The sequence below is a fragment of the Poecilia formosa genome, unplaced genomic scaffold (assembly GCF_000485575.1).
Source record: "Poecilia formosa unplaced genomic scaffold, Poecilia_formosa-5.1.2 Scaffold247, whole genome shotgun sequence".
In the NCBI taxonomy this organism is placed as follows: Eukaryota; Metazoa; Chordata; class Actinopteri; order Cyprinodontiformes; family Poeciliidae; genus Poecilia; species Poecilia formosa.
This window is the reverse complement of record NW_006800186.1, coordinates 438272-463633: the sequence shown is the minus strand read 5'-3', so window position 1 is coordinate 463633 and position 25362 is coordinate 438272. Positions and strand designations below refer to the sequence as shown.

At 38.1% G+C, this 25362-nt stretch overlaps 2 protein-coding genes and 1 long non-coding RNA gene across 4 annotated transcripts in view; 1 reads left to right on the top strand and 2 right to left on the bottom strand.

Annotated features, from left to right (window-relative positions):
- Positions 1-1969: 1969 nt before the first annotated feature.
- On the bottom strand, positions 1970-6540 carry arfrp1 (ADP-ribosylation factor related protein 1). Of its 2 annotated transcripts, XM_007569838.2 has the most exons (7): positions 6171-6535; positions 5193-5280; positions 4936-5018; positions 4435-4516; positions 4258-4328; positions 2990-3090; positions 1970-2471 (listed from the first exon to the last, which is right to left on the bottom strand). In XM_007569838.2, exons 1-7 carry the CDS (start codon positions 6261-6263, stop codon positions 2384-2386), a joined length of 606 nt encoding a protein of 201 aa, XP_007569900.1. In that variant the 5' UTR covers positions 6264-6535; the 3' UTR covers positions 1970-2383. The 2 variants fall into 2 exon arrangements, 1 of the variants encoding a protein (XP_007569900.1); XR_001664447.1 differs by lacking the exon at positions 1970-2471 and having other exon boundaries at positions 3002-3090; positions 4258-4341; positions 6171-6540.
- A 9984-nt stretch (positions 6541-16524) lies between these two features.
- elf3 (E74-like factor 3 (ets domain transcription factor, epithelial-specific)) lies at positions 16525-20669 on the top strand. The gene is made up of 9 exons (XM_007569837.2): positions 16525-16701; positions 16841-16989; positions 17782-18015; positions 18149-18256; positions 18342-18488; positions 18579-18653; positions 18741-18860; positions 18983-19178; positions 19781-20669. Exons 2-9 carry the CDS (start codon positions 16848-16850, stop codon positions 19905-19907), a joined length of 1149 nt encoding a protein of 382 aa, XP_007569899.1. The 5' UTR covers positions 16525-16701; positions 16841-16847; the 3' UTR covers positions 19908-20669.
- LOC107838391 (uncharacterized) overlaps positions 16815-25362 on the bottom strand; it is a 23445-nt gene continuing 14897 nt past the window's right edge. The window contains exon 3 of the long non-coding RNA XR_001664446.1: positions 16815-16825. This is a non-coding gene — a long non-coding RNA (uncharacterized LOC107838391). The remainder of the gene's footprint in view (positions 16826-25362) is intronic.

Sequence of the window (25362 nt, the reverse complement as noted above, 5' to 3'; positions counted from 1 at the left end):
GACCCAGGATGCTTCCTCTACCTACTGCAGGTAGTGAGAGACAAATGGGCGATCAAAAATAACAGTGTCTCCCACATAGAGCTGTGGCAGACCTACAGAGCAATACAAGTGTGCGTAAAACTTATATTCCACTCAAGAAAAAAACAAACACACACACAATTTCACAGTTGTGTTTCCATTCAATAAGAAAGGCAATTAAAAATCAGTCATAAAATATTCTGCGCCATGACCCTCCTACCTCTTCCTGTTGTCTTCTTTGTCTTTTCCGCCCGTCACAAAACATTTGTTTGTTGATCGTATGACTGCCTGTCATGCAAAAAAAAGTTGTTTCCATTGTTATTTGTGAAATACAACAATTTGTATTTCACAAAACAACATGCACTAGGATGAGATAATTTTATCTCATCCTAGTGCAAAAACCTGTTTTATTGAAAATGTTTTTTTTTTAAACGGTATTTCCACTAAGCCAATTTATTTTCATAATTCCAATTATATGGCCAATGGAAAAGCAGCTGGTGACGTGTTATTAAATGATCTTATAGGATCTGACTATTTTTATCATGTTGTACATTTTGTATTAGTTTACATCTTATTGTCATTATTTTTGATTATGTGTATCTGTGTGCTTCCATCTGCCCATCATTCTGCTGTTTCCCCACCAAGGCACAATAAAGGATATTTCTGTTGTATATTTTATTATATATTGCAGGCTTTAGATAAACGGAGCACAGCTGTATTTGTTTCCATGTTGTTTTCAGTTTAGCTCTGACGGATTTAGAGAATGCATTTATTTATTTTTTGGTGTGGGAGCCCCTAAACAACTTCTTTTTTTTTTTTACCTTGCACCCTGCAGTCGGAAGGCATGTCTTCACTGATGTACACCATTGTGGAGGGCCCTTCTTCACATTTCTGATCTTTATTATTGATGTAAATATCTTCTTTCTCCCTGGAGGTGTCAGTATCCTACTGCTACAGTCCAATCCCACTGATTCCTTGTAAATAATGAAATGTTAATCAGCTTATCAAACCCCATGTTCAGCCTTCCTGCATCACAGCTACTAAACAGAAGATACATCCACTGCACTGTGAACATTTTATATTGTAAAAATGTAACCTTTTTTTTCTTTTAATAAAAGCTACAGCTTTAAGCAGACATACTGAAGTAATTCTGTCTGTGACACTGCAACCTGTCCGACCAATGCTGACGTGAAGGAATACTTTGGCCACTAGAGGGAAGTGTTGCTCCACAGATGGAGAGAAAGTCAATGTCACATGCTCATACCAACCTGCAGCTTTCACATAATGACTTTATGTCTATTTCAAGTGTGCAAATGTGTAAACTTTAATACTGTTAATTTTTGATTGTATCTTTTGTACGGAAAGATAATAAAACACATTTGACTCTAATCATCTGAATTATTCTGCAGCTCCCACAAGTTTTACATTTCCCACAGCTGAACCATCATTACACTCATATGGTCTTTGATCCACTTGTTCCCCCCCACAGTAACCTGATGTAGTTTCAGAGAAACACCATCATATTTTGTTGCACAATTTCATATAAAGAATAAAATGATAAATGCATTTGATTGTTTGCTTGAATGAATACACAGTACGTAACCTTTTAAGCACTCTGTTTACATGCAGTAGAGCATGAGCAAAAGAGACTTTCAAGATAAAGTATTTAAACAAAAAGAAAGTTTGAACCCTCATTTTTGACCCTGTGTCCTGAAATATGTTGTGCTCTTTTTTGGGACACAACATATTTATGGGGGCTCGTCCGGGATTTGAATCTGGGACCTCTCTCACCTGAAGCGAGAATCATGCCCTTTGGGGAGGGTGGTTGTGCTTCGACATGGGGAGTAAAGGTTTATATTTTTCTCTTTTTCTTCACAGAAAGTTAAAAGCAGCTGAACAAATCAGACTTTCAAGAAAAAGTATTTAAATAAAAATAATGTTTGAACACTCATTTTTAACCCGCGTCCTCAAATATGTTGTGACCTTTTTGGATATAACAGATATTAAATGTTGAACTTCATGGCCAGACACGTCTAAATCTGTAAATAAAGGAAAAATGAATTTAAGGACCCGACTAAAGTAATGAAAACTTGTATTTATAAGAGAAGTGACATATCAATGTTTCCTTGCTGTCAGTGAGGCTCAACTGACTGAGCAGTCCGCTACTGATCTCTAAAAAATGTATCACCCCAAGTTCACAGTGCAAAATCAACCTGTACAGTCACACTGTAACAAGAGTCCAAAGAGAAAAAAACTTCCAACTAGTGTAAAACTAGAAAAAAATCAGAATGTCATCAACTCCAGGGGTCACATGGAATGTCCAAAAACTCAGCCAACGTCCAGAATATGTGGGGTTAGCCATGTTTTAGGTGATGTCCTTCTGCCTGGGCGGCCGGTGAATGTTCCTCACCACACACTTCACCATCCACTGAATGCCTTCGTTCACTCCGTCCCTGCAGCACAACGAGGGAAGAATCAGCAACAGGTGGATTTTTTTTTTTTCATAAAGTGTCTCAAACTGATGTTGAACTGAATTTTCTGAATCTGAAAGATGTTGATAAATATGTGTCTGACATTTTCCGCCTCTTATTATTCTGGCACTTAGAATTTCCAAAATTATTTCCAACTACCTAAAACAAGAGAAGCTTTATCTGGTTTAACTTAAGACTGTGAGAAAAAGTAAATAGGTGTTTTTTATTTGGTGTATATAAAGTGCATCTACTACATCCACTTGTCTCTTTAAACAATATACATTGTTAATGTTTGTGGTGAAAGGAGTGATTTCTGTTTTCGTTTAGGCAGTGAGGATGCCCTTGTCATGTGCCAACAGTCCAAACATTAAATACACTCAAAATGTGCATTCAACAAGCTACAAGTATTATCCTTCACACATTTATTAAGTGCCAAAAACACAAATAACTCTTTATATTGTCTGCTGAAACACAGCGCTACAGCCCAGAGGTATTTGTACCCTGTGAGGGCAGTGCAGGGCTGCACTAAGCAGTCTCTTTTGCCGATCTTCGGTGCCGAGTCACTGAAGGCTGTTTTGATGTCTGGAACCGACAAACAACTCTGAGAAGAGAAAAAATACACATGACAACCGTCAAAAGCAACACGAGGGCAAAGTACTACACTCACAAACTCTTTCCTGGTTTGTCTAATACTGTAGATATTTTATTTGCCATTTTTAACAAGTCAAAATGGACAAAGAGAAAAAAGAAAAATCAATGTTCACTAAAGCCAAATATCATAAGATTATTATTCTGAATAAAAAAAAGCTCAGAAACCATCAGACCCAGAGGAAAAGAAGATTCATTTCTGCTTTGATAACATCGCTGCCATCTCTATGTAAAGTCAGGAGTGTCAAAAGTTAGTTTTGTTCCTTTTTTGTTCTTCTTAGTCAAAATCACCACCTGTTCTCAACAGTGATACTTTTACAGTAGCTGCATCATTTCCTTTACAAATGTGCACAAATCTTTGTCTATATTCTGCTAATGTCACAAAAAAAATTTCATAATTGCACAGTTGCAGCGTTTCCATTAAATAAGACATTAACACATGAATGAGCTTGTTCACATGATAAGTGATTAAAACTCATGGCAGTGACAAATGTAAACAGTTATATGAGATATATTCAGAATTCAGCGTTCATCGTCTCAGCCATCAACTTTTTATGAACTGTTGCTACGACAGCTCTGGTGAACCCAGCTGAAAATTTTAATTATTATTTTTTTTTTCAAAATTGCTGTGTTTCCATTAAGTGGATTTGTGCAGCTTTATGGGTAATGGAAACACAGCTAATGTTTGAAATTGGTGGTGAGCAGATTGCAGTTTCCTCACAGAGTGTCTTTGTGAGGTCGGGCCTTTAAAAGACCTGATTACAATTTTGGCCGATACCGAATTTGTTCTCTGAAAAGTCCTTAAATATAGCGACCAAGTCACTGAGTCGGTAACAGTGGGGTAACTGTTGCTAACTGCACAGGTGCAGATGTGACCTGGTGGGTTATAAGATCAGTTTCACTTGTAAATGTTAGTCGATTGCCAATCTCCTTAGGGAAATCGGTTAACCCAATTTGAAACGAACACAAACAATGCTGCTGTTTGATATTTCCAAGGTATTCACCATGGTTGTAATTTTTCAGATGTTTATATATCAAACTGCAGAGACCTTTGTGAATTTGCCCCACGTCTCTGTGTGAATATGAACATGAATATCGGAGTAATGAAGGGTTACTGTACCGGTACATCCTGCTTGTTGACAAGAATGAGGAGTGGAACGCCTTCTAACGCCTCACTGCAGATCATTTTCTCTGGAAAACAATCCTGATACAATTCATGTAGGTCTAAACGGTTATTTATCTTTTCACTACAATAAAGTGATTTGACTTTTTGCCATAAAATCAAAACAGAACTTACCAAAGGCTTCCTTTGACTCTGAAAGGCGCTCTTCATCAGTTGAATCAATCACATAGATGACTCCGTGAGACTCTGCGTAGTACTACAGCACGAAAGAAAAGGTAGTTTTTCCAACAACAGAATGTTTTACAGGCAGTTCTGTACGAGCAAAAAACTCAAATCAACACACTGGATCCTGGGTTCACTACATCCTAACCTTTGGCTGTTTATTGGGATCAAATTTGAAAACAGTTTTAAAAAGTACTTAACAATTCAAACATTTCTTTTCCCTGAAATATTCTACCGAAACATTTACTGTAGATGTACAATAGAAACGCTCTCATGGAACAAACAGCACAGAAAATAGTAACAATACCGTTCCCAACAATACTGTCAGTTTTGATTTTTTTTTACTGTAATTTATTGTGACAACGTTAAATCAAAATTCTTATTTTTCATGATATGATAAATGCCAACCCCTAACAGAGAATTCATATTGCTGGTGCTTCATTTGTAGCATACTTTGTCCCAGAGAGACTGCAGCTCCTCCTGACCGCCCAGATCCCAGAACATTAGGCGAGCCTTGCCGACGTCGATGGTACCAACTGCGAAGAGAAGAGAAAGATCCGTGAGAAATACTCCGACACAGGAGAACAATTTCAAGCAGCTTCTGTTTGTAACTACAGAAGTCTGGATAACAGGCACACGTATCTGAATTAGGACAAACAAATCTGCATGGTTTCAGGAACCTTCGAAACACGATTTAAATATCAACTTACTGTTTAACCCAACTGTTGTTGTGACTTTGGACAGATTCATCCCCTTGTAGTTTTTACTGAACTTAGTCTTGGTCTGTTCCAGAAAGGTCTGCAGACAGAGAGAGAGCAACAGTTGGTTCTCTGGATCATAACGGACATACAAGCTGCAACTCTACAGCAGATCTGACAGGTTTCTGACCAAACTAATCAGAACAATGCTGAAGATGTGTAAAATAACTGCAACTATGACAAAAAGTTTGTCTTGCTTCGTGACGAGGATGGTAAACAAGGTAAACGAGTGGCTTCTTGTGGTTACCAAATCTCCAAAACAGCTTTTAGATGCTATCTGTATAGCAATCAGATCTTTTGGAGCAACATCGCTAAAAATTCTTCATTATTAAGTGAAATCCAACTACTAAGCACTGTGGAGGATGTGTGATGTTGTGAGTTTGTATCCGTTCCGAGGGACATGGAACCTGTTCTGGGTCCCTGAAACAAATAAGTTTTAGTGTGAGATGAGTGAAGAGAAGCTAAAAACCTGATGAAGCTGATGGCTAAAACTGGTACTACAGTGTTTAAAGTCCAGTTTCTGTACAAACATCAATGGCCGAAATGCCACTCAGAAAAGAAGAAGCAATTTTTCCAACAGCGACATAAGAGGCAGCTTACAGTTTGCAAATGCAGTTCAGAACAGACACCTCCATTTTCGGAGGAATGGGCCAAAAGATTCCTGCAAACTGTTGTGAAAAACTTGTGGAAGGAAATCCAAAACGGTTGATCACATTAAATAAATCCACCAAATGCTAAGAAATTAATACAACTATAAATAAATATGTTCTGTTTAATACAGAGTTAGAAGACTTGGTTTTAATTGAAGCTCCACCAAAATAAACCAAAATAGGATCTTCTCTTTGCACTTTTTACAACCACACAATAACATAGAGGAAGAAAAACAAGAAGTAAACGTCAGGAAGACGCCACTGACGGCAGACAACATACCGTCTTTCCTGCATTATCCAGACCCAGGATCAACACGCAGTATTCGTCCTTCTGAAACATGTACTTGTATAATCCAGACAACAGAGTGTACATTTTGGATCAGCTGAAAGAGGTACTGATGCGCAACTCCTGCTAACTCCTGCTGTTAGCTTGTTTTTAGCTAAATACCCGTGAGTCTGTCACGGCAATACGTTTCACTTAGACGTCATTATATACAGAAAACAGCTAGCTGTGCTAAAAGAGCCCGATAACCGAAAAAGGGTCTAATAAATATTGGAAAACAAATACGCAGTGTTACACGACGACAATACTCTTCTTCTTCGTCGTCTTTTTTCCTTCTTCTTCTTCTTCTTGACAGTGCAAAAGCCGATATGTGAATTCTCGCCACCCACTGGTCTGGAGTGAGGGATGTGGGGAAAAAAAACCCCAAATAATAAATAAACAAACAAACAAACAAACAAACAAACAAACAAACAAACAAATAAATAAATAAATAAAAGAAAAAAGAGAGAAAATCTCCGATTCTTTTTGTACACTTGATTTGTAAATATTGTAACTATTCGAAAAAAAAGAAAGAAAAAGATAATAATAATCTATTTGGCTGTACACACTTAGCGAGACCTTCCACAGTTCTTTTTTTAAATATGTTGTGTGTTGCCACAAGGTTAATTTTTCAAATTTCACTCGTGTGTTTAGGGAGGACAAAATTAAAACTTCACAGCGCTCCGAAGTAAAGATGGGGAAAAAAAATCACAGTTTTTGCGTAATTCTTTTACAAGAGCAATTGGTTCTTATAACCTCCACAAATAAAAACTACGGTTGAAAACCCGTGTGGCTCTGTCGATCTACTTGCGGCGCCTTCCCTTCTCTTCTCTCTCCATCCTTCGTTAACTCTCCAGCGCGGCACGCCTCATTTGCATAAATTGCGAAGCGGCCAATTAAGGTACAAAACATACAAACTTCTAATAAAACACTTACCGGTATTTACAATAAAACATTATGAAATTATCCACTTGTAATATAATAATTCTACCAATGTCTGGACTACAAATGCACTTATTGAATTACTAAGTAAACAAATAAGTTTTAAAAGTGACTTAATATTTATACATTAACTTGGTCTCCACATTTTGTTTTATTGTAATGCATATATTGCATTTCAATAAATTGTGTTACATGAGCTATGTATGTTGTTTTGGCTGATTGCAATAACAACATAGCTTAGTTTGATATTTACATAATTTATAATATGACTTGTTCAGTCCAGTATGTTTTACAGTAAGTTGAGTAATTTCATTAGTTTTTCTTTCCTCATTCATCAATCAATAAAATGTTGAGGATTTAAACGCACCTTCCTTTATCACTACTGTCCCATTACCAAATCTAACAAGTACAGTGCCTATACAAACTACTCACCCCTTAGGTGCTTTGCCCTTTTTGTTTCTTTTACAAATCATTGATAAACAACAAAACTTTTCTGACAACAAATTACACCAAAGCTCCCTTTAATAGGAAATTAAAACTGACTTCTAGAAAAATAACGACGATTAACTAAAAAAAAGTGACTGTGGGAATATTCACCCGTTGCACATTCCAACCAAAACTTTACAAACAAAAGGCAATTCCTTCAAGTTGCTTAAAATTGGTAGGAAAACTTAACGTATTATTTTCAAGGTTCATCAGGCTCACTTTGTTAAGAACATGACTGCAATGTGATCAAACAGGCATCCTAATCACCTGATTATATTCCACCCTGATTGTTGTAGGTGCTGCTTGTGACCGACAGGGACACGGCACTTTATATGAGAATAAACATCACTAAATGCATGAAAACATTTGCGGCATGAAAAGGCAAATGTAATCGTGAAGGACTGTGAGGTTCTGCTCTACTCAACATCTTGACACATTTGTCAAATATTAAATGAAACTCCAAAATGACACCAATATGTGTTACTTCTGAGGCTTGTTCAGTAATTTGTCCACTAAACCTTTCCATTAGAATTACTGAGACTAATTAATAAACCCTATGAAAAAGGAGAAAAATGACAGTTATGTTTAGATTCACTGTGAGACACAGAGACAGCTGTGATGAAACAGATATAACTGTAAACTTACCAGCTACATAAACAACGTCATCAGCATAGATCTGGAAACCTGCATCAGGACGCAAATGTGGTAAATCCTTTATTTAAAAACGTAAATGAAGCGGATGTTGTTGTCTGTGGCCATTAGGTGTCAGTACAAAGCTATGATACGATATGACAGGAATGTTTGCAGATCTTCAGAGATATGTGATCTGCTAAATAAAGAAATGATATGGAGCCTCTTTGGAGTAATCAAGACTGTTAGAGTTAAAAAAAAATTCTAAGGAGGGGAGCAAATCTTTTTAAAAAGGATTTGCTCCCTTTTAAAAAGGCATGTATCAGTCTGTACTCTGATACAGACTGATATGTGCCTCGGTGACCATTCTGAAGGCTGCCACAGGCATCAACAATCCCTCCAAACACCAACAGACTCTGAGCAGCAGCATGGGTTGAGTTCAACACGAGGCAAAGAAATGTAGGTGTAGAGATCAAAGCACCTTTCTTCAGAACCAAACATTTAAATTTTGTTTCACATTGTCCAAAATATAAATGCACTGAATGTTTAACTTTCTGTCTCCGGGAAACTGTGTGCATCTCAGTGAATTGAACAGAGAAAGTATTTGCACAAGCAAAATCCTGACCTCTGACCCTAAAGGCAGCACATGATTGTTTGAGTCTTCTGCATCTTGACAATTGATTTGGTCACAGTCGTTTCCAGGACACGACTGTACACAAAACATTACACTGGCATAATAAACAAGCGTAAAGAAATGCTAAAGACAGACAAAAATGGTTCCAGTTAGTATTAACTGAAGGCAACTATAAAGAAATCTGCATTTAGACGTATTTTAAAAGAATTCAGTGTTTCAATATTGCCATTTTCTGGAAGTTTGTTCCAGATTAGTGGAGTCTGGAAACAGAAAATCTGCTTTTCCATGTTTGGTTCTGATTCTGGAGATGCAGAGTAGACTAAAACCAGAAGACCTGAGTGGTCTGCAAGGTTCATATGACAACAGATAACAGTGCAAGGACTTTAGAGCTGGATGCAGGCAGCAGCATCCTACATCTAGATTGTCTTGTTAGACAGACTGGTGAAGACTGTCTCAGTAATTAATTCAACAAAGAACACTTAGTTTATCTTTAGTTGTTTTGGCACATTCATGCATTGATTTCCTTCAATTTATCTACTCAACACTTGAATGGGTTCATAAACACCTGGTGACACTAAGTAGAGTTGTACATCATCTGCATAACTATGTAACTTATCTTGTGATTTGGTCTAATCTGAGCTAGCAGGACAATGTAGATATTAAACAAATGAAATAATTAAATTAAATAATTGTACTTACCTTTGTTTGTAATATAGTTCTAATAGTTGAAATAGCTTGTGTGGTAAGGTATTTTGCTACGTCTTTACATAATGTTTGTAAGTTGTTGAAACAGTTGATCTGAATTTTGAGTTTATTTTAATTTTGTTTGTCTTAAGGAATGGTGTTATGTCTTTTTTGTAATGTTTCCAATTAAATTTTATTGCAGTGTTTGGTGTGTGGACCACAACAGGAAGAATAATCTCTACTACGGTGGAAACTAATGGGCATCGTTAAATATACAAATAACCAAATTAAACAAGAGGGGCCACAGGACAGAGCCATGGGGAACCCCACATGTGGTTTTTGTCTGCTCTGTTGAAAACTTACATACTGGCACAAATAAATCCTTGTCCTTTCAGTAAGACTCAAACCAGTCAAGTACTTCACCAGAAAGTGCAACCCAGTTCTCCAGTCACTTCAGTACTTTGGTCTGCAGTGTCAGGAGGTTCCACAGTCTGTATTTATGTGGCAATCATTGAAAATGTTGACCAGAGCAGTCTCATTACTGTGGTGAGCACCGAAACTGGACTGAAAGATGTGTATGTAAATAATGTATCCCATTAATGTACACAACATTTAGTGATAGAGGAGATGGTGCCGAGCTTACCACAAAATGTTATGTATCACAATGCTTCTGGATTGTGACAGTTAATTATTAAAAACACAGTTGTTGTCATCTTGCCAGACTCCTGCAGTCTGATGAGCTGAAGTCTCCACTTACACTGGAAGCATGAGGAAACGGCTGCATTAGCACATGATCACCATTTTGGCTGTAGCTTCGTAACCCTGGACCTTGGTCTGCAAATGAAACTGTTTCCTACCAGGAGTCTTCAGCTCACCAGACCCTTTCTGTGCACTTTGGAAGTTGGTGAAGTTGTGATAGAAACGTTTAAGGTTCCTGCATTCCACAGACACCAGAAGTTGATGAGCTGCTTCACAGCTGGCAAGAAGGGTTAGAAAAAAAATAATGAGTTGAAGGAATGTGCAATTGATTGACAGCTTCCTGGTCATTCAGAAATGTTGCACTTAGTGTACGTGACTCCCTCCCTGCTCAGGTTCTGGAATCGAAGAACCCTTGTAAATTAGAGCCCTAACACACACAGGCATCTTTTTCTGGTCCAGGGCATTTACATTTTACTTAGTCAGAACTTCAAGGTAAAACACTCACAGTGATGCATTGTTAGCAAGAGGTTTCATTGCTTGGAAACAATGCAACATATTAGCTCTTGATGTATTTGGAGGTGTTTAGTTGAGGTATGACAAAGCACAGAGTACTTCCAACGTTTCTTGATTTTTGCACATGTAGCACGAAGGGCAGAAATTCCCAAAGCACTTCAGTGTTCAAAAAACTATAAAGCGACGTTATACTTCAGGGTGTTCAGAATCCAAACATAACTTCCCCGTCTTAAAATCATGACTCTTTTCTTACTCTGGTTTTCTAAATGCCCCACAAATGTTTGTGGAAAGTCCCCGCCTTACATAATAATTCTGGTGGACAATAGAAATGTTGTGTGATGAGAAGTGATGAAATGAATTTTCTGTTGTCTCCAAGACACTCCAGTATCTTGGCACTACAGAGAGTAAAAACCAGTTGGGCTGCATTCTTCCAGCACAGGTGGAAACTGGGCATAATTGCTGTTATGAGATTCAGCAAAAGTACAGTTTCACTGGCTGTTACTGACGCAAGACAACGCAATGGGCAAAAAGGAGAAAATAGGCCCACTTATCCCCACAACATATGGTTCACTGTACCATCAATGGCACTGCCACATAAAGCTGCAGTCTTTTCTGACTTCTCAGTTTACTGAACTTGAACTGAACTGAATTCAGTAGCAGTATTGTCAAGGTTTCAATGACTTCAACATAACGATAGAAACAGTGGATTCTTTCCGCGCACAATTCTTATTTATGTAAAACACAATATATTAATTTGCCCAGGAGTTTAAACTTAATTCAATTGCTTTTATTTAATCAACAAAAATGGAACCACTTTCAGTAACTTTGTGTTTACTCAGTCAACGTTCAAGAGAAAACATGATTTTCAAGAATTCTTGCTTTAGAAACTTCATCGGATATTTTAAGGTTAATCGAAAAATAACTTATTCTAGTTTAACCACAAAGTTGCCTCTTTCTTGGCTTCAGACATAAACAGCCACCCATTGTTTAGCAGATACACCAGATCCTGACAAACTGACTTATTTACCTACAGACTCATTAATGATTAGCATGTTAGGTGTTTTAGAGCAAATACTCTTAACAACATATAAATCCAACACTTCTGATGTATTCCCTCTTTAAGTGTTGCTGTCTTAAAAGCATAGTGTCGCTTTACATCAAAAGTACAATGCTTCTTCATTTTTATCCTCAGGATTGAAGAAAAAAAATAAATCAGAAATCATTGTGTATAAATATTCCCAAAAGTTGACATTGTGTTTAATTAAAATGTTATATACTCTAGATATTTACTATCCTCAACAACACAGAAATATTACACTGAGTTTCTGCATTCAGAAACTTGTCCATATCTATAAAATTGCACCTTGTAGTTTCCTTTGTACTGATTTACTGTGATTTCTTAACTATTCAACAGTAGCAAACCAAATAATGTGGGATCATTTACGACCTGAAGTTCTGCAGATGAACTGTCAGTAAAAGTTGCTGGATAGCAAAAACTGTAAAGTTATGAAGCTGTTTAAACAAACTGGTATGAACTTCATTCCTTTTGCAGCTAATGAAAGCACTTCAAGTAAATTCTTGAAGTGCTGAGCTGAGCAGTTAATGTCTTAATCACAGGTACATATCTGACTGAGTTTGACAAGCTAGCCAGACAAAACCTGAAAGTCAGCTGAACTTTGCAAATTATGATTTAAGTGAGTAAATGTCACCTTTTGCTGCAAAAACACAAAATCTTAGCAAGTATTTTCAATATAGTTTCCAGTGCAAATATCTTAATACACTTGAAATAAGAGAAAACTAACTTATAATTAACTTCTCAGCAAGATATAGGAGCTTGTTTTAAGTAAATAATTCCTTAATATTGATGAAAAAGTTCCATTTCCATTGGCAGATTATTTCACTAAAAACATTGGGAAAATATCTTGTTATATAAGACAAATAATCTGCCAATGGAACAAGTAGAACATACAGTTTCTCATTAATATTAAGGAATAAATGACTTAAAACAAGCTCATATTTCTTGCTGAAATGTTATTTGTAAGTTAGTTTTGTCTTATTTCAAGTGTACTAAGAGGTTTGCACTAAAAACTAAAAGAAAACTACTAAGATTCTGTATTTTTGCAGTGTAACAACAGTTAGTGTTGGCCTTACTAAATATGGCTACAATGTTTAAACTACATTTACTTCATAATATTTTTAATCAATTAAAATAGACATATGCTCCCCAGCGGGGCTTACTTTTATCCATTATGGGTGCAGATCCCACAAGGATAAGTGTGTTGCATAAATGGATGGATGGACTGATGCAGAAAACCACTGAGTCAAATATTTAAAACTCTGCAACAAAAAACAAAAAAGGCAGTCATAAGGAGAAACAGGGCGAACTGGAATGGTCAGATCTGATGTCCAAGAATCTGTCATGACTTACAAATCAACAGCATTTTCTAACACAAACAAACAGACTGTTGATGGATGTGTCTATCCACTTCGCCCCACATGTCTGATTTACTATTCAGATGCTGTAAATCAAACTTTTGCCTGTCAATGCATCTGAACTGATTAAAATACTGAACTCATCTCTCTTATCAGGCTTTAAAACAACAACTATCTACTACTAACTAACTAGCTAACTACTGCTACAAAAGGACAGTCTGGACAAGTTTCTATTGAAAAATGATGAGCCAATCTCCAACCTTCCATATCATCAAGTGTTGGAAAAAGTTTTTCTGCACTTAAATAGCTTCCCAATAATGAGCAAGCACTCTGTTCAATGACATGCATCTGAACACAAGCTGTGGTGGTGGTTTTGTTGGACCTCAGTGCAGCATGGTCACTTGTTGACCATGGACTGGAGAACTGTGTTGGACCCTCTGGCACAGCAGCTGACTGGTTCCAAACTTATGTAAAGAACCAGGACTTCTTTGGGTCAGCAGGTAACTTCTCATCACAGCAGACAAAAAATACATGCAGGGTTCCCCAAGGCTCCATCTTAGGCCCATCAAGAAAAAAAAAAATCCTAACCCTAACCCCTAAACCTTACCCTTACCCCCTAACCCTAACCCCTAACTCTAACCCTAGTTCAGATTACAACAAGTAGTAATATTAGTTGCCATTAGTATGCAGGATACACAGCTCTACATTACAATGTTGCCTGGTGACAAGCAAGCACTGAGTAGATTCACTGAAGAAATCAATACTTGGATGTACTATAACTTTCTTCAGATGAATAGAAACAAACCTGGAGTGATTATCTTTGGATTTTAAGAGGAATAATCTAGAGTCAGTACGCACCTGCAGCTGTTACAGCTAGAAACTAGCAATCAGGCCCCCAATCTGGGTGCAGTGATGAACATAAAGACAATTATAAAGTCGGCCTTCTGTTGCCGGCCTCTCCTGACTTATCCTCTCTGGACGAACTCTACGTTTTGTGTGTTTGTTGACCAAAGACGCAGCAGATAAGGACCATGAAGGTGTTGAAGCTGCCAGGGCAGATTCATTCTGTTCAAAACAAAAATGTTTTCAGCACAGCAGTTCAGAAACCCAGCTTTCAAACCCAGCTGAAGACTAACGGCGTCTACACGGTTTCTACCCGGCAGGCATAGAAGTATTTCATTTCAATAACATTCAGTGCTTTTTTAAAAATAATATATATATTTTTTATTTATTTTTGACAAATGGAGTCAGTACAGTGCTTTTACAACAGGTGTGATATGATTCTTATGACCTTGTTTCTGGATTGGCTGTAGCAAAAAATAAATAAATAAATAAATAAATAAATAGCTTCTGGATTAGCTGATCCAGAAGCTATTTTTTTATTTCTGAATAAAGGAAACCATTACTGTGATCTAATTTACATAAAATGGACCAGTTTTTCTGACATGTTTTGACAGGAAACCTTTTATTTTGGCAATAGTTTTAAGACGGTAATAAGCTGATTTAGTATTAGAATGTATGTGATTTTTAATAAAAGCCATAGTGAAAGATCTAAGGACACTGTTCAGACAAGTTTATATTATTCAAAACTTTCTGAGGTCTCAAGCTGTGGTGTTAACCCAAAGAAATCCTCTCCAATCAGTCCTAAAACCTGACTGATTGTGGAGAGCACTATCAAGACTGTTTTTCATCATAAAAGGTACATTTCTTCATAAAACCAAACCTTTTTGATATTTGTGAAAATGATAGATTAAATATAGTCTGCAAGTACTTCATAAAGGTTTGTTTGTTTAAAAGAGATTTCAAGTGGTGTGGAAAAAAGCTCCATTGATGGGATTTATTATTTGCAACATCTTAGGTGCAAAATGGCAAACAAAATAATCAAGTTCAATCAATCAAGTTTAATTGTGTGGCACATTTCAGCATTTCAAAGAGCTTTACATCATAAAAACACAAAAATCGACAATTGAAACATCACATTTTTCCAAGTGCCATCATTACACATCAAAATGTTGGTCAATGTTTAATTTATTATGGTTAAAAAGCAACTGTTAACAGATGGGTTTTCCGTCTAGATTTAAAGGAACTCAGTGTTTTGACTGTTTTGCAGTTTTCTAGAAGTTTGTTCCAGATTTGTGGTGCATAGAAGCTGAATGCTGCTTCTCCTCATTTGGTTCTGGTTCTGGGGATGCAGAGCAGACCAGAAGAAGACCTGGTGCTAAGCCGTTCAGCGACTTATAAACAGCATTTTAAAGTCTGTTCTCTGAGCTACGGAGAGCAGAATGAGCTTCATGGCATGTTTTTACTGCCTGGTTTAAAATAACAGTGTCGCTCCACAGGCAGAAAACTTGTTGATATTGTCAGGCATTGCAGGGTGACCTAGATTGATCCACATGATGGCGTGACTGTAAATGTTATCTGCCCGCACCTTGCCACGGTAAAATGCATGACCAGTGCAATTATTTAAGTCATTCAGTTCAAACATGCCACGGAAACTGAAACAGAAAAATGAGCCAGTCGTTGTACTCTGCACCTTTTCTTTGGGTTATCGCCGCAGCCTTTAGCACGCAGTAGGGGCTAACTGAGTGAGAGTTGAGATCTCAAGGATGACTATTCGTTTTTGTGTGAAGGTGTGTGTGCATGATTACATGTAGGCGTTTACACATATATTCTCAAATATGACGTATATTTGTGCTATTTGCAACGATAAGTAACTGCATGTAATCCCAGGTCTTAAGTGAACAAATTAGACAAGAAAACAGTCTCGGTAAGGTTTGCTCATCTCTCTTGCACATCGTCTGGTGAAACTGATAAAAATACCTGCCCACATGTTCATCTTCAATCTGTCATTGTCAGAGTCTCTATTTAAGGTTTAACTCAGCCTACTTCCTCCTTTCTGTGGATGTATTCCAATGGACAACAAGAAAAACATACCATTAAGTCACAAAGTCCAACTGGATTATTACAAGTGAAAATGACATTTTCTTGATAAAAAAACATGCAAATGATCCGTGATAAAATGCCTGAGATCTTATTTTGTTATGGCACTGTTGTTTGTGGTCTAGCTAAAGGAATCCAGTTAGGCAAAGCAGATCAATTTACAGTAACTGAATCTGTCAGGCAAGAACTTTAATCTAATCTTCAGTGATGATGGGTAAGAGACGGTAAAGCTTAGAAAGGAAAACAGGACAGGTGAGTTTTGTTAGTCGAGTTCTCTGGAAAGCGTAGGAGGGATGGAGGTGTGGCCACCCTCAGGTGGAATTCCCCTGAATTTACCTCTCCATCCCCCACTCCTCCTCGGGGATATAAACATGTTGACTTCCAACTGAAAGCGCTTTTTTGCCTTGGAGACAGGAACCTTATAAAGAACAGAAAGGAACAAAGACCGAAGAGACGACACACAAATTAAAGTGGGATAGTTTTGAATCATTTTTTTTTTAACCATACAGTGGCTTTGTGCTGAAAGAGGTAAATGACTCCAAAGAATTATTTAATACAATTCATGTAGAGGAGACGCTCACATTTAAAGTTGCAACAATGTGAAAAATTTTACTTTTGAAAGAAAATGTTCAGAATAACTGATTTGTAACTTCTTGATGTCGCTCAGAGACTCGATGTCGTCGCCGTGCCTCAGCAGCATCTTGACTAACGCCAACCTGACGATGTATCAGACTGGCTTACCCGACATCCCCCCACAGCAGCTCCATGCGCTGCCCACCATCCACACTCTGGAGAGCAGAAGTTACAACACGAGAGGTAAGAGGATCGTCCGTCTGACGTCGAGGCGGTTTACCTTGTTTGTTTCAGGTCAACCTGGGACCTCCACTTAAACCCAAATGTGGAGAACTAGACTTTTGTTTGAAGTTTGTTTCTGACTGAGTGTGATGCATTGATCTCCCACACATTCAAATTATTACTACTTCCAATCAAATGAGATATTTTGATGAAATATTTATGTTTTACTTTAAGTCTAAATCTCCAAGGTGTATGAATAATGTTTGGGCTCCACTGAAATTGACACCAGAAAACTATCAAGAAGTTTAGAAGCTCCTGTTTGTCATCAAAATCTACATCCTGTACAGTGATGGTAATATAGTAGAGTACTATTCTTCTTGTTCATGAGCCACATGATCCTGACTTAAGATAACCAAACCATGAGGTCACTTTGCTTTGACCTAATTGCGCTAATGATTAACCGAACTGTCAATGTTTAACTGAACTCGACGCTCAAAGCAGAGAAATGCTGTGACCTCCTGCTTGGTCAACTGGGCTGGCTATGTTTGTCTGACCTTGACTGATCCCTAAGCGAGGTGTTGTTTCACTCTTGTATTGTTTCGTGGATAAAACACCAGAAAATGTAGATGTGCTCGGAAAAAAAACTCAAAAAGAGGATGTTTCAAGCAGAGTTTTTGTTTGGCTTTGAACTTTACTGGAGACGGGAAATCAAGACAGACTGATTTGATTTAAAAAAAAAAAATATTAGCACTTTTGTCAGAAGAACATCACCTTAATTGCCCAATCAGGTAATAAATGGCTCTCGTTCCTCAGGCCACTGGTACAAACAGATCAGCCCTCACCAATGGACGGCAGAGCATGTTCTAGAGTGGATCAGCGACCATGTGGAGAGAACCAAGTTTGATGCCAGCACCCTGAGTCTGGACTTCTGCTCCATTGACGGCCCAAACCTCTGCCGCATGAACCAGGAAGAGATGACTGCCGTTTTTGGCCCGCAGCTCGGCCCACATCTTTACCAGAGCTTGGAAGAGTACAAGACCAAATATGGTAAACTAAATCTCTAAAATGTATCGTTTTATTTTTCAAATCCACAGATATCAATCTGTCTGCATGCAATCAATCATCAGTCCATCTTCAGAGATGGTAAAAACCTAACAAATTCTTCTTTTTTTCTTTCCAGAACTGCAGAGTCTCTCTGGACCAGAACTAAGTGAGACATGTCAACTTCTTGATAACTTCCTGGACAACCTGAGCTTCCCTTTGCTGACCACGCTCAAAATTGGCCATGGTATATTTTGATATTTATTTATGTAGATAGCACAAGTTTATAATGTTAGAGAAAACTTGGAATAACACATCCATCTACCACACAGGTGAAGAAACTGAGATAAAGAGAAACTTTGCCTACCGCGATGGTTATGATTTGACCAGATTCACTATGGAGTCCCTGACAACTCTGGACGACACCGATTACCTTTCTGACAATCCATCTGACAGTGAATGCAGCTCCTCGGCCAACAGTTAGTATACCGCTATCGTCTTGTCAACGTTTTTTAAAGTTCAGCGTATCAAGACATTTCTTTTCTCAAACGTGTATGATGTGTGTTCAGGTGGCAAGTTTAGATTCATGAGCTCACCAGAGTCTGGCAGCAGCGAATCAGACCCTGAGTTCTACCCAGTGTCAAGTGAGTATTCAGGCACGCTTGGTTTAGCATTCTGGTCTTACGGTACAGTCGAGGTTCGGCATGGTAAACGAATTGCTGTGTTGACAGAGGTCCACATCAAAACCGAAGACGGAGACTGTCGCATCAAGAGACCCCGAGGGCGACCTCCTAAAGTCAACCGTGGACACAGCAGCAGCATATACGACAACCCAAAGAAAAACAAACATGGTATGCTTTCTACATTACGAGTAGTTTTTCTCCTCGGGTCAAGATCGCCTTTACATTTGCGTGTTCATGCTAACACTTTCCACACCTGGAAACAGCGAGCTGATTGTTTCCTTCCTTTGCAGCACCTCGTGGCACCCACCTGTGGGAGTTCATCAGAGACATCCTCATCCACCCCGAGAAGAACCAGGGCCTGATGAAATGGGAGGACCGTCGGGAGGGGGTGTTCAAGTTCCTCAAGTCCGAGGCCGTCGCCCAGATGTGGGGTCAGAAGAAGAAGAACACCAGCATGACCTACGAGAAACTGAGCCGGGCCATGAGGTGAGTTCCTGCTGCACACAGCAAACCCAGAGCTCATTATGAAGGGATTTTTTTTTCTCTGAGCTGCCCAATAAAAAAGGAGTCCCTGCTCAATGAGTCTAAAAACATAAAATGTGTTCATTTTCTCAAATATGAATTTGCATTCGTAAACCACGGAACAAAACCCAGATTTAATTTGTTAAATACGGGTGCACTGGAGGTTTCTTCAAAGGGGTGGCCTGACTGGGACGAGTAAAAGTTTTGGGCTGGCACAGCAAAAAAACAAAAAAACAAAAAAGAGGATGGCTACTACTGTGTTGCATGACTTAACTGTGCACAGATGAAGTTTGTAAAGTAAGGTTTAAATCCTTTGTTTGAACCCTATAAACTAAACTTTATTGGTTTATAGTTATGCATATTGGCAACAATGACTCCTCAGGACCAAAAAGCCAAGATAAATACATATTTTATGAGAAGCAGATTGCCATAGCACGTCAATTCAGGGAATTATTTTCCAACATCAGAGTATCATCATCACCATTAGAACACTAGTGGTTGCTTTAGAACATTTTCTTCTCGTACAGGCCGTTGGAATCCCTAAGGTGATATGTCTCTACTTGCAGGTATTACTACAAGAGAGAGATTTTGGAGCGGGTCGATGGCAGAAGACTTGTGTACAAGTTCGGAAAGAATTCCAGTGGGTGGAAGACTGAGGAGATTGGCAGCGGTATCGGAGGCGTCAGTCTCTGAGCAGATAGAGATCACGAAGCCGACCAGCGCAGAAGTTTAGGAACCAGAAAAGCCTGTTTTTTGCCTGGCTGGGGAAAAAAGTCGTTACTATCTGAAACTTTAAAAGACGAAACTTCCTCTTACGGGAAGGTGTTGAAGAAAATGTAAGCCATTGTGTTTGGCTCCAGTAGGTTTTATGAACCAATATTAATGTTTCATGTGTTTTATATTTTCATCCTCGTTACAGAAACTTTAGACATAGTTCTGCTGATGTTTTTGAGCCTTTGTAAACAAAGTAACAGTTGTTCAATATTCGCTGTAATTTGCATATAGTGTGTTTTTTTTATTGTAAATTCATGACCTTCTAATCTCTGTGCTTAAAGTTTTTGCTGTGGTACATGGGTATAAATAACTGACGCTGGAAATATCTAATTTTCTTTATTGTTCTGTCATAGTTCAGTTGACATACGAAACTCAATTGTGGCTCTGAATGTGAGATTTGGAAAGCACAAATTAAAGACAGAACAGAAAGAAATAAATGTAGGTGATGTTTTTGTCACGTCAACATTTACCTTATGTTCTACCTATCTGTATGACTTGTTATAAAGTGTGTAAAGCGTGTTCTCACAATGTTTATTAAAGAATAACAGATGAGTAATCCTACTATGTAGTTTACGGATTTTATGATTAGAGTTTTTTTCACATAAGAAATGTTTCACTCGTCAATCTCTGTATTGGTGGATGTGAGAAATAAACCACATTGTTTAAATGCTAATCAGTCAATTTGTTTTTTCTTTTGACCTCATGTAGATTTACCAGATGTTCCTTTCATTATGCCCCTCACATAAACCACACACACATAAAACTCAGACCATGCATATTTACACCTCTAAAAATATTAGAGGTATAAATAAATACTTTTTTTATTTTCCTTTCATTTTTGGCAGGAAAGAAAAGATAAATTTAAATAGTTGGCAGCATTTAGTCATGTGAATTTTAATCTGAAGAATACATTATATTTAAATTCAGCTCCATTCAGTTGAGAGTTACTTTATTAGAACCAAAGGGAAGTTGAATGATGCCATAATTCAGTTCACCCAAATATCTTCTAAGAGCCACTGTGTGCAGGAAGGATCTCAGCAGCGGTCAGTCTTGCAACCGATTTGAAGAGGCCTCTGACTGAAGACTGAGAAGACTGAGAATGTTACAGCCTCATTACTGCTGTGACATGTTAGTGGTGCATTCACACCAAATGAGTTTTGAGCGTCAGGCGTCCAATGCGTCCAATGCTCCACATAGACTTTGAATGTAAACCAGATGTGCCTGATGCTCAAAATGCGTTTGGTTTGACCATAACAGCTCAACATCTGGACAGCACAGATGATGTTCCACAGTTACGCCGTCAGCTGTTACTGTGGCGCTGCTAATTGGCTTTTCCTTCTCTTTAAATCTGCCTCTGGGCCATCTCTCCACCCGATACTATCCTTTCCCATTATGACTGATGGAAGCAATGTTTTGAAATTCATACTGATAGAGTTCAGTCAGAGTTGGGTTCTGCCTCTTTCATGTGTCTTTCTGAGCTGTTAGGTGACCCTGAGCCATCTCTGTAGCTCTGCTGGTATAAACTTAGGATGCTGCTACTATGTTTTCAGTTGTTTTTCTGTACACAGAAGCTACACCAGGTCTGGAGTTCCTCTTGGCTGTTGCATCTTCCTGGAGGAAGGTGCACAACTAAACGTTATTAATTTTTTACTTTTTATTAACACAGAAAATACTCCATCAGTTTCTTTGTTTCTTTTATTGTGTATCTGCTCTGTTTTCTCAAACCTCCAGTCGGTTGTGGCAGACAGATGCTTGCTCTGAGCCAGGTTCTGGTTCTGGTTCTGCTGGAGGTTTCTTCCTGTTAGAGGGGAGTTTTTCCTTTCCACTGTCGCTACATGCATGCTCGGTATGAGGGATTGCTGTAAAGTCAATGAAGCAACACAACGTGTTCGTCCAGGAGGAGTGAATGCTGCAAGTCAATGATGTGATGCAATCTGCTGGGTTTCCTTAGAAATATTTTTAACTAATTGAATAATGATCTGAGCTTATTGCACTATTTGATAACGAGGATCACTGGGAATGTGTGTGACCGAAATGAAATGAGTTGTTTGTAAAGTGGCTAAAGATGACATGCATTGTGAATTAGCAACATATACGTAAACTGAACCGAACTTATTTTGGGCTTCTCTCCTTAAATTGAACATTTTAATACAAATTTCACTGATTCCTTTCAACAGCTTGATGTGCTTTGCAGTAAAACCTTTTTTAAGCCATACAGTATGTGCTGGATAATCATTAACTGGGCAAATAAAAATGTCCAATGTGTCATGCAAAATAGTCCTTAGCATGTTAGTAGAATACGCGTTAGTGAGAAAGGAGTAATAAAGTTGCCCATAAAAACACCTTTAACATCAGAACCTTGAACGAGCCACAATTTAGATTAGCCGTTCAGAACCACGGTTGATACATACAGGTTGTATTTGCAAATATATAACTGACCAGTCAGTAATAAATTCTGCAGTAATCTTGTTTAAAAGGAGGAAACTTTTCCTTTTCAGGCTGTTTTCACTGTTTTTCTGTAGGAAGGGAGCAGGATGACTGAAGAGACTCATGTGGGTTTAAATCTGAATTAGTCCATGAACCACACCATTTTTTTTTCAGTCCATCTCAACGTGGGAAAGCTTAACCATCATTTTTGAAAAGTTATATGTTGTTAACTCTCATGTCCCTGATGTCACTGAATACCACTGGGGTAAAAAGAAATGTATCTAGTTTAGCTTAGATGAAAAATGGGAAAACTGTGTGTTATTATTATTATTATTATTATTATTATTATTATTATTATTATTTTAACAGGCTGTGACCACCTGACTCTGATGAAAATTACATTAAAGTCAAGAGAGTCTCCTTTAAGATAACACAAAACACTGCATTATAAATGTCCATCTCATCAGCTTTAGCCAGTCACACTCCAGTCTCAAAAAGCAGAATATATTGTCTTCGTGAGCTAATAACTGTGACTTAGCTACCACTTTGGCAGGACTGTCATAACAAAACATTATCTAGAGACATGTATCTTTTTAAATACTGTGGCTCAGCTTTGCCAACCTCAGATGAACCAAAATGTAAAAGTTTGGTTTCTGAATTCACATTTTCAACACTCTTAAAGATATTACTGTAAGCCTCATCATGGTCTCTGTGACTACACTAACTACAACAAAATAGTTTTTATTTATTTTATCTTACTGTTGCATGACAACACATTGCAAAAACACATTGGGTGGAGCTTCAGTTTGGGCAGATACGCCTGACCTAGTAGGTGAGTCTAAGCAAAATCTTTGTTCTTCTGACGCTATTGATACGGCAGATTTACAATTTACCAACGCCGTACGACCTCCTAACCGCTGCTGGTTTAAATGCATTGTGATGAAATTAAATTAGTCACTTATTTGCTTTCCATAAAACATTTTTTTGCAGTCACAGGACGAGCATGCAGACACACGGGCCTGCAGTCGAAGTCATGCACCAGAAACCTGCTGGCCGTGGGGCGACGCATCTGACAGCCCTATCACTTCGCTGCCCTTGTTTATCTATAGTGTCATATTGCACCTTTGGGATCACAATATGACTCTCAATAACTTCAATGAGAGCCATATTGTAAAGCCTGAAGGAGATAACCTATTTCGTCCCGGTTAAAATTCACTGTCTGCTGAGATGTAAGCAAAACGGCAAGAATCCAATCAGATCCAACATGTTCTCTGACAAACTCAAAGCAACAATTGATGATCTGCTGATTAAAAAAATCTTAAACGTGAACATTTACGACTCTGTTCTCTCTTTACAGCCTTTTCAAACTTTAGAAGTTGACTTATTAGATGTTTTCTAATCGTCCACGTTGGATGGGTTAATTATCTAACCACTCTACTTAGCAACTCTGACACACACTGAAAGAGGTGAGAGCAACTTCTCCTCCCACAAAGTCAACATACCTGTCGAGCAGGTAGGCTGGCAAGCTGCCAGGTCTGTGTGTTGCACGTAGCTTACTGGAAACCACTTGATCTGTGCCAGAAAAAATACCGGAGACAGAGGGAGTGGTAGATTATGTTTTTTTTCTTTTCGTTTTTACTGCCGTGATCTCATCACATTGTCACTTGATAAACACATGCAGTCAGTAAGCCAGTCACCCGTGTTATACATTAAACTGACCTCTAACACCCCTCTGCCTGGTAAATCATAAAATCACCCATTACAGAAACCAACATGACTCTATCTGGGAGACGTAGGAGCTGAGATAAAGAGAGAGAGAGAGAAGCAGTAAAAGATCACGTGTCACGTGGCCTGCTTTGATGTTATAATAGGACTTAATGCTTTATGTTTTATACATGGGGGCCAAAGTGTGCATGGACAGGAACTCCATGTGTGAATCATAAAGTAGAAAATATTAAAGTGCTGTAAGAGTACGGACAATGTCACCGGATTTGGGTTGACATAGAGAAGTTGAATAAATAAATAAATGAAAAAAAAAAACATGAGAATTTTACTTTGAAAACCTGGATATTGGTGGCTTTTGTAACACCAATATCCATTGCTTTTCTGATTGCTTTTCTGCACCCTTCCTTTAGAGACAAGCAAGCAGATAAAGTGAAACTCAAAGTTGCTGCAAGGCATAAACTCCGATGAACCCGGGAAGAAGGGATGTGGCACGAGGTTTTCTACAAATGATGCCACAAACACAAGTTCTGGTGAAAGCAAAGAACAGAACAGTGGATAACAACAAAATACGCATCTGTTAACAAACACCGGCAGCGAAGTCAAGCAAATAAAGCACTGTTGAACTAAGATCAGGTGGAACGTGTGTGTGTGTGTGTGTGTGTGTGTGCGTGCGTGGGTGTGTGTGTGTGTGACTGAATCGGAATAAGTTGTTTATTGAAGTGTCTCGAGATGATGTCTGTTGTGAATTGAAGCGATGCAACAAAAACAAAAAATGGAATAGAGCTGAATTAAATTGTAAACAGCGTTACAAAATAACACGATACGAAGTTTGAAACAGAAATCTGGACTTGCAGCTCTTGGTGTTGTTGGGTTGGATGGTCTCGGTCTTTGTCAGGCTGCTTGTGGTGTTGGATGTGGTTACATGGTGCAGGTCTGCTCTCATTGGGTTTAAAGGGTCGGATTCTCTGAAGTCGCTGCTGTACGAAAACATAACCACACTGTCTGCTTCCCTTGGACAACATCTTTATGAAACACAAATAAATATGTTTTTATGCTGATGACAGCATGATTTTTTTTAAAATTTGCTCTAAAAACTAAAACTAAACAAAAATTTTCATTGGCTTTTGACTGTCCATCTTATTCACTCAAGATGTTACTTTATAACATCTTTTATGTCTTCTAGATTTTATATTTTAATGTCTTTGGTCATTTGTGCCTTTTT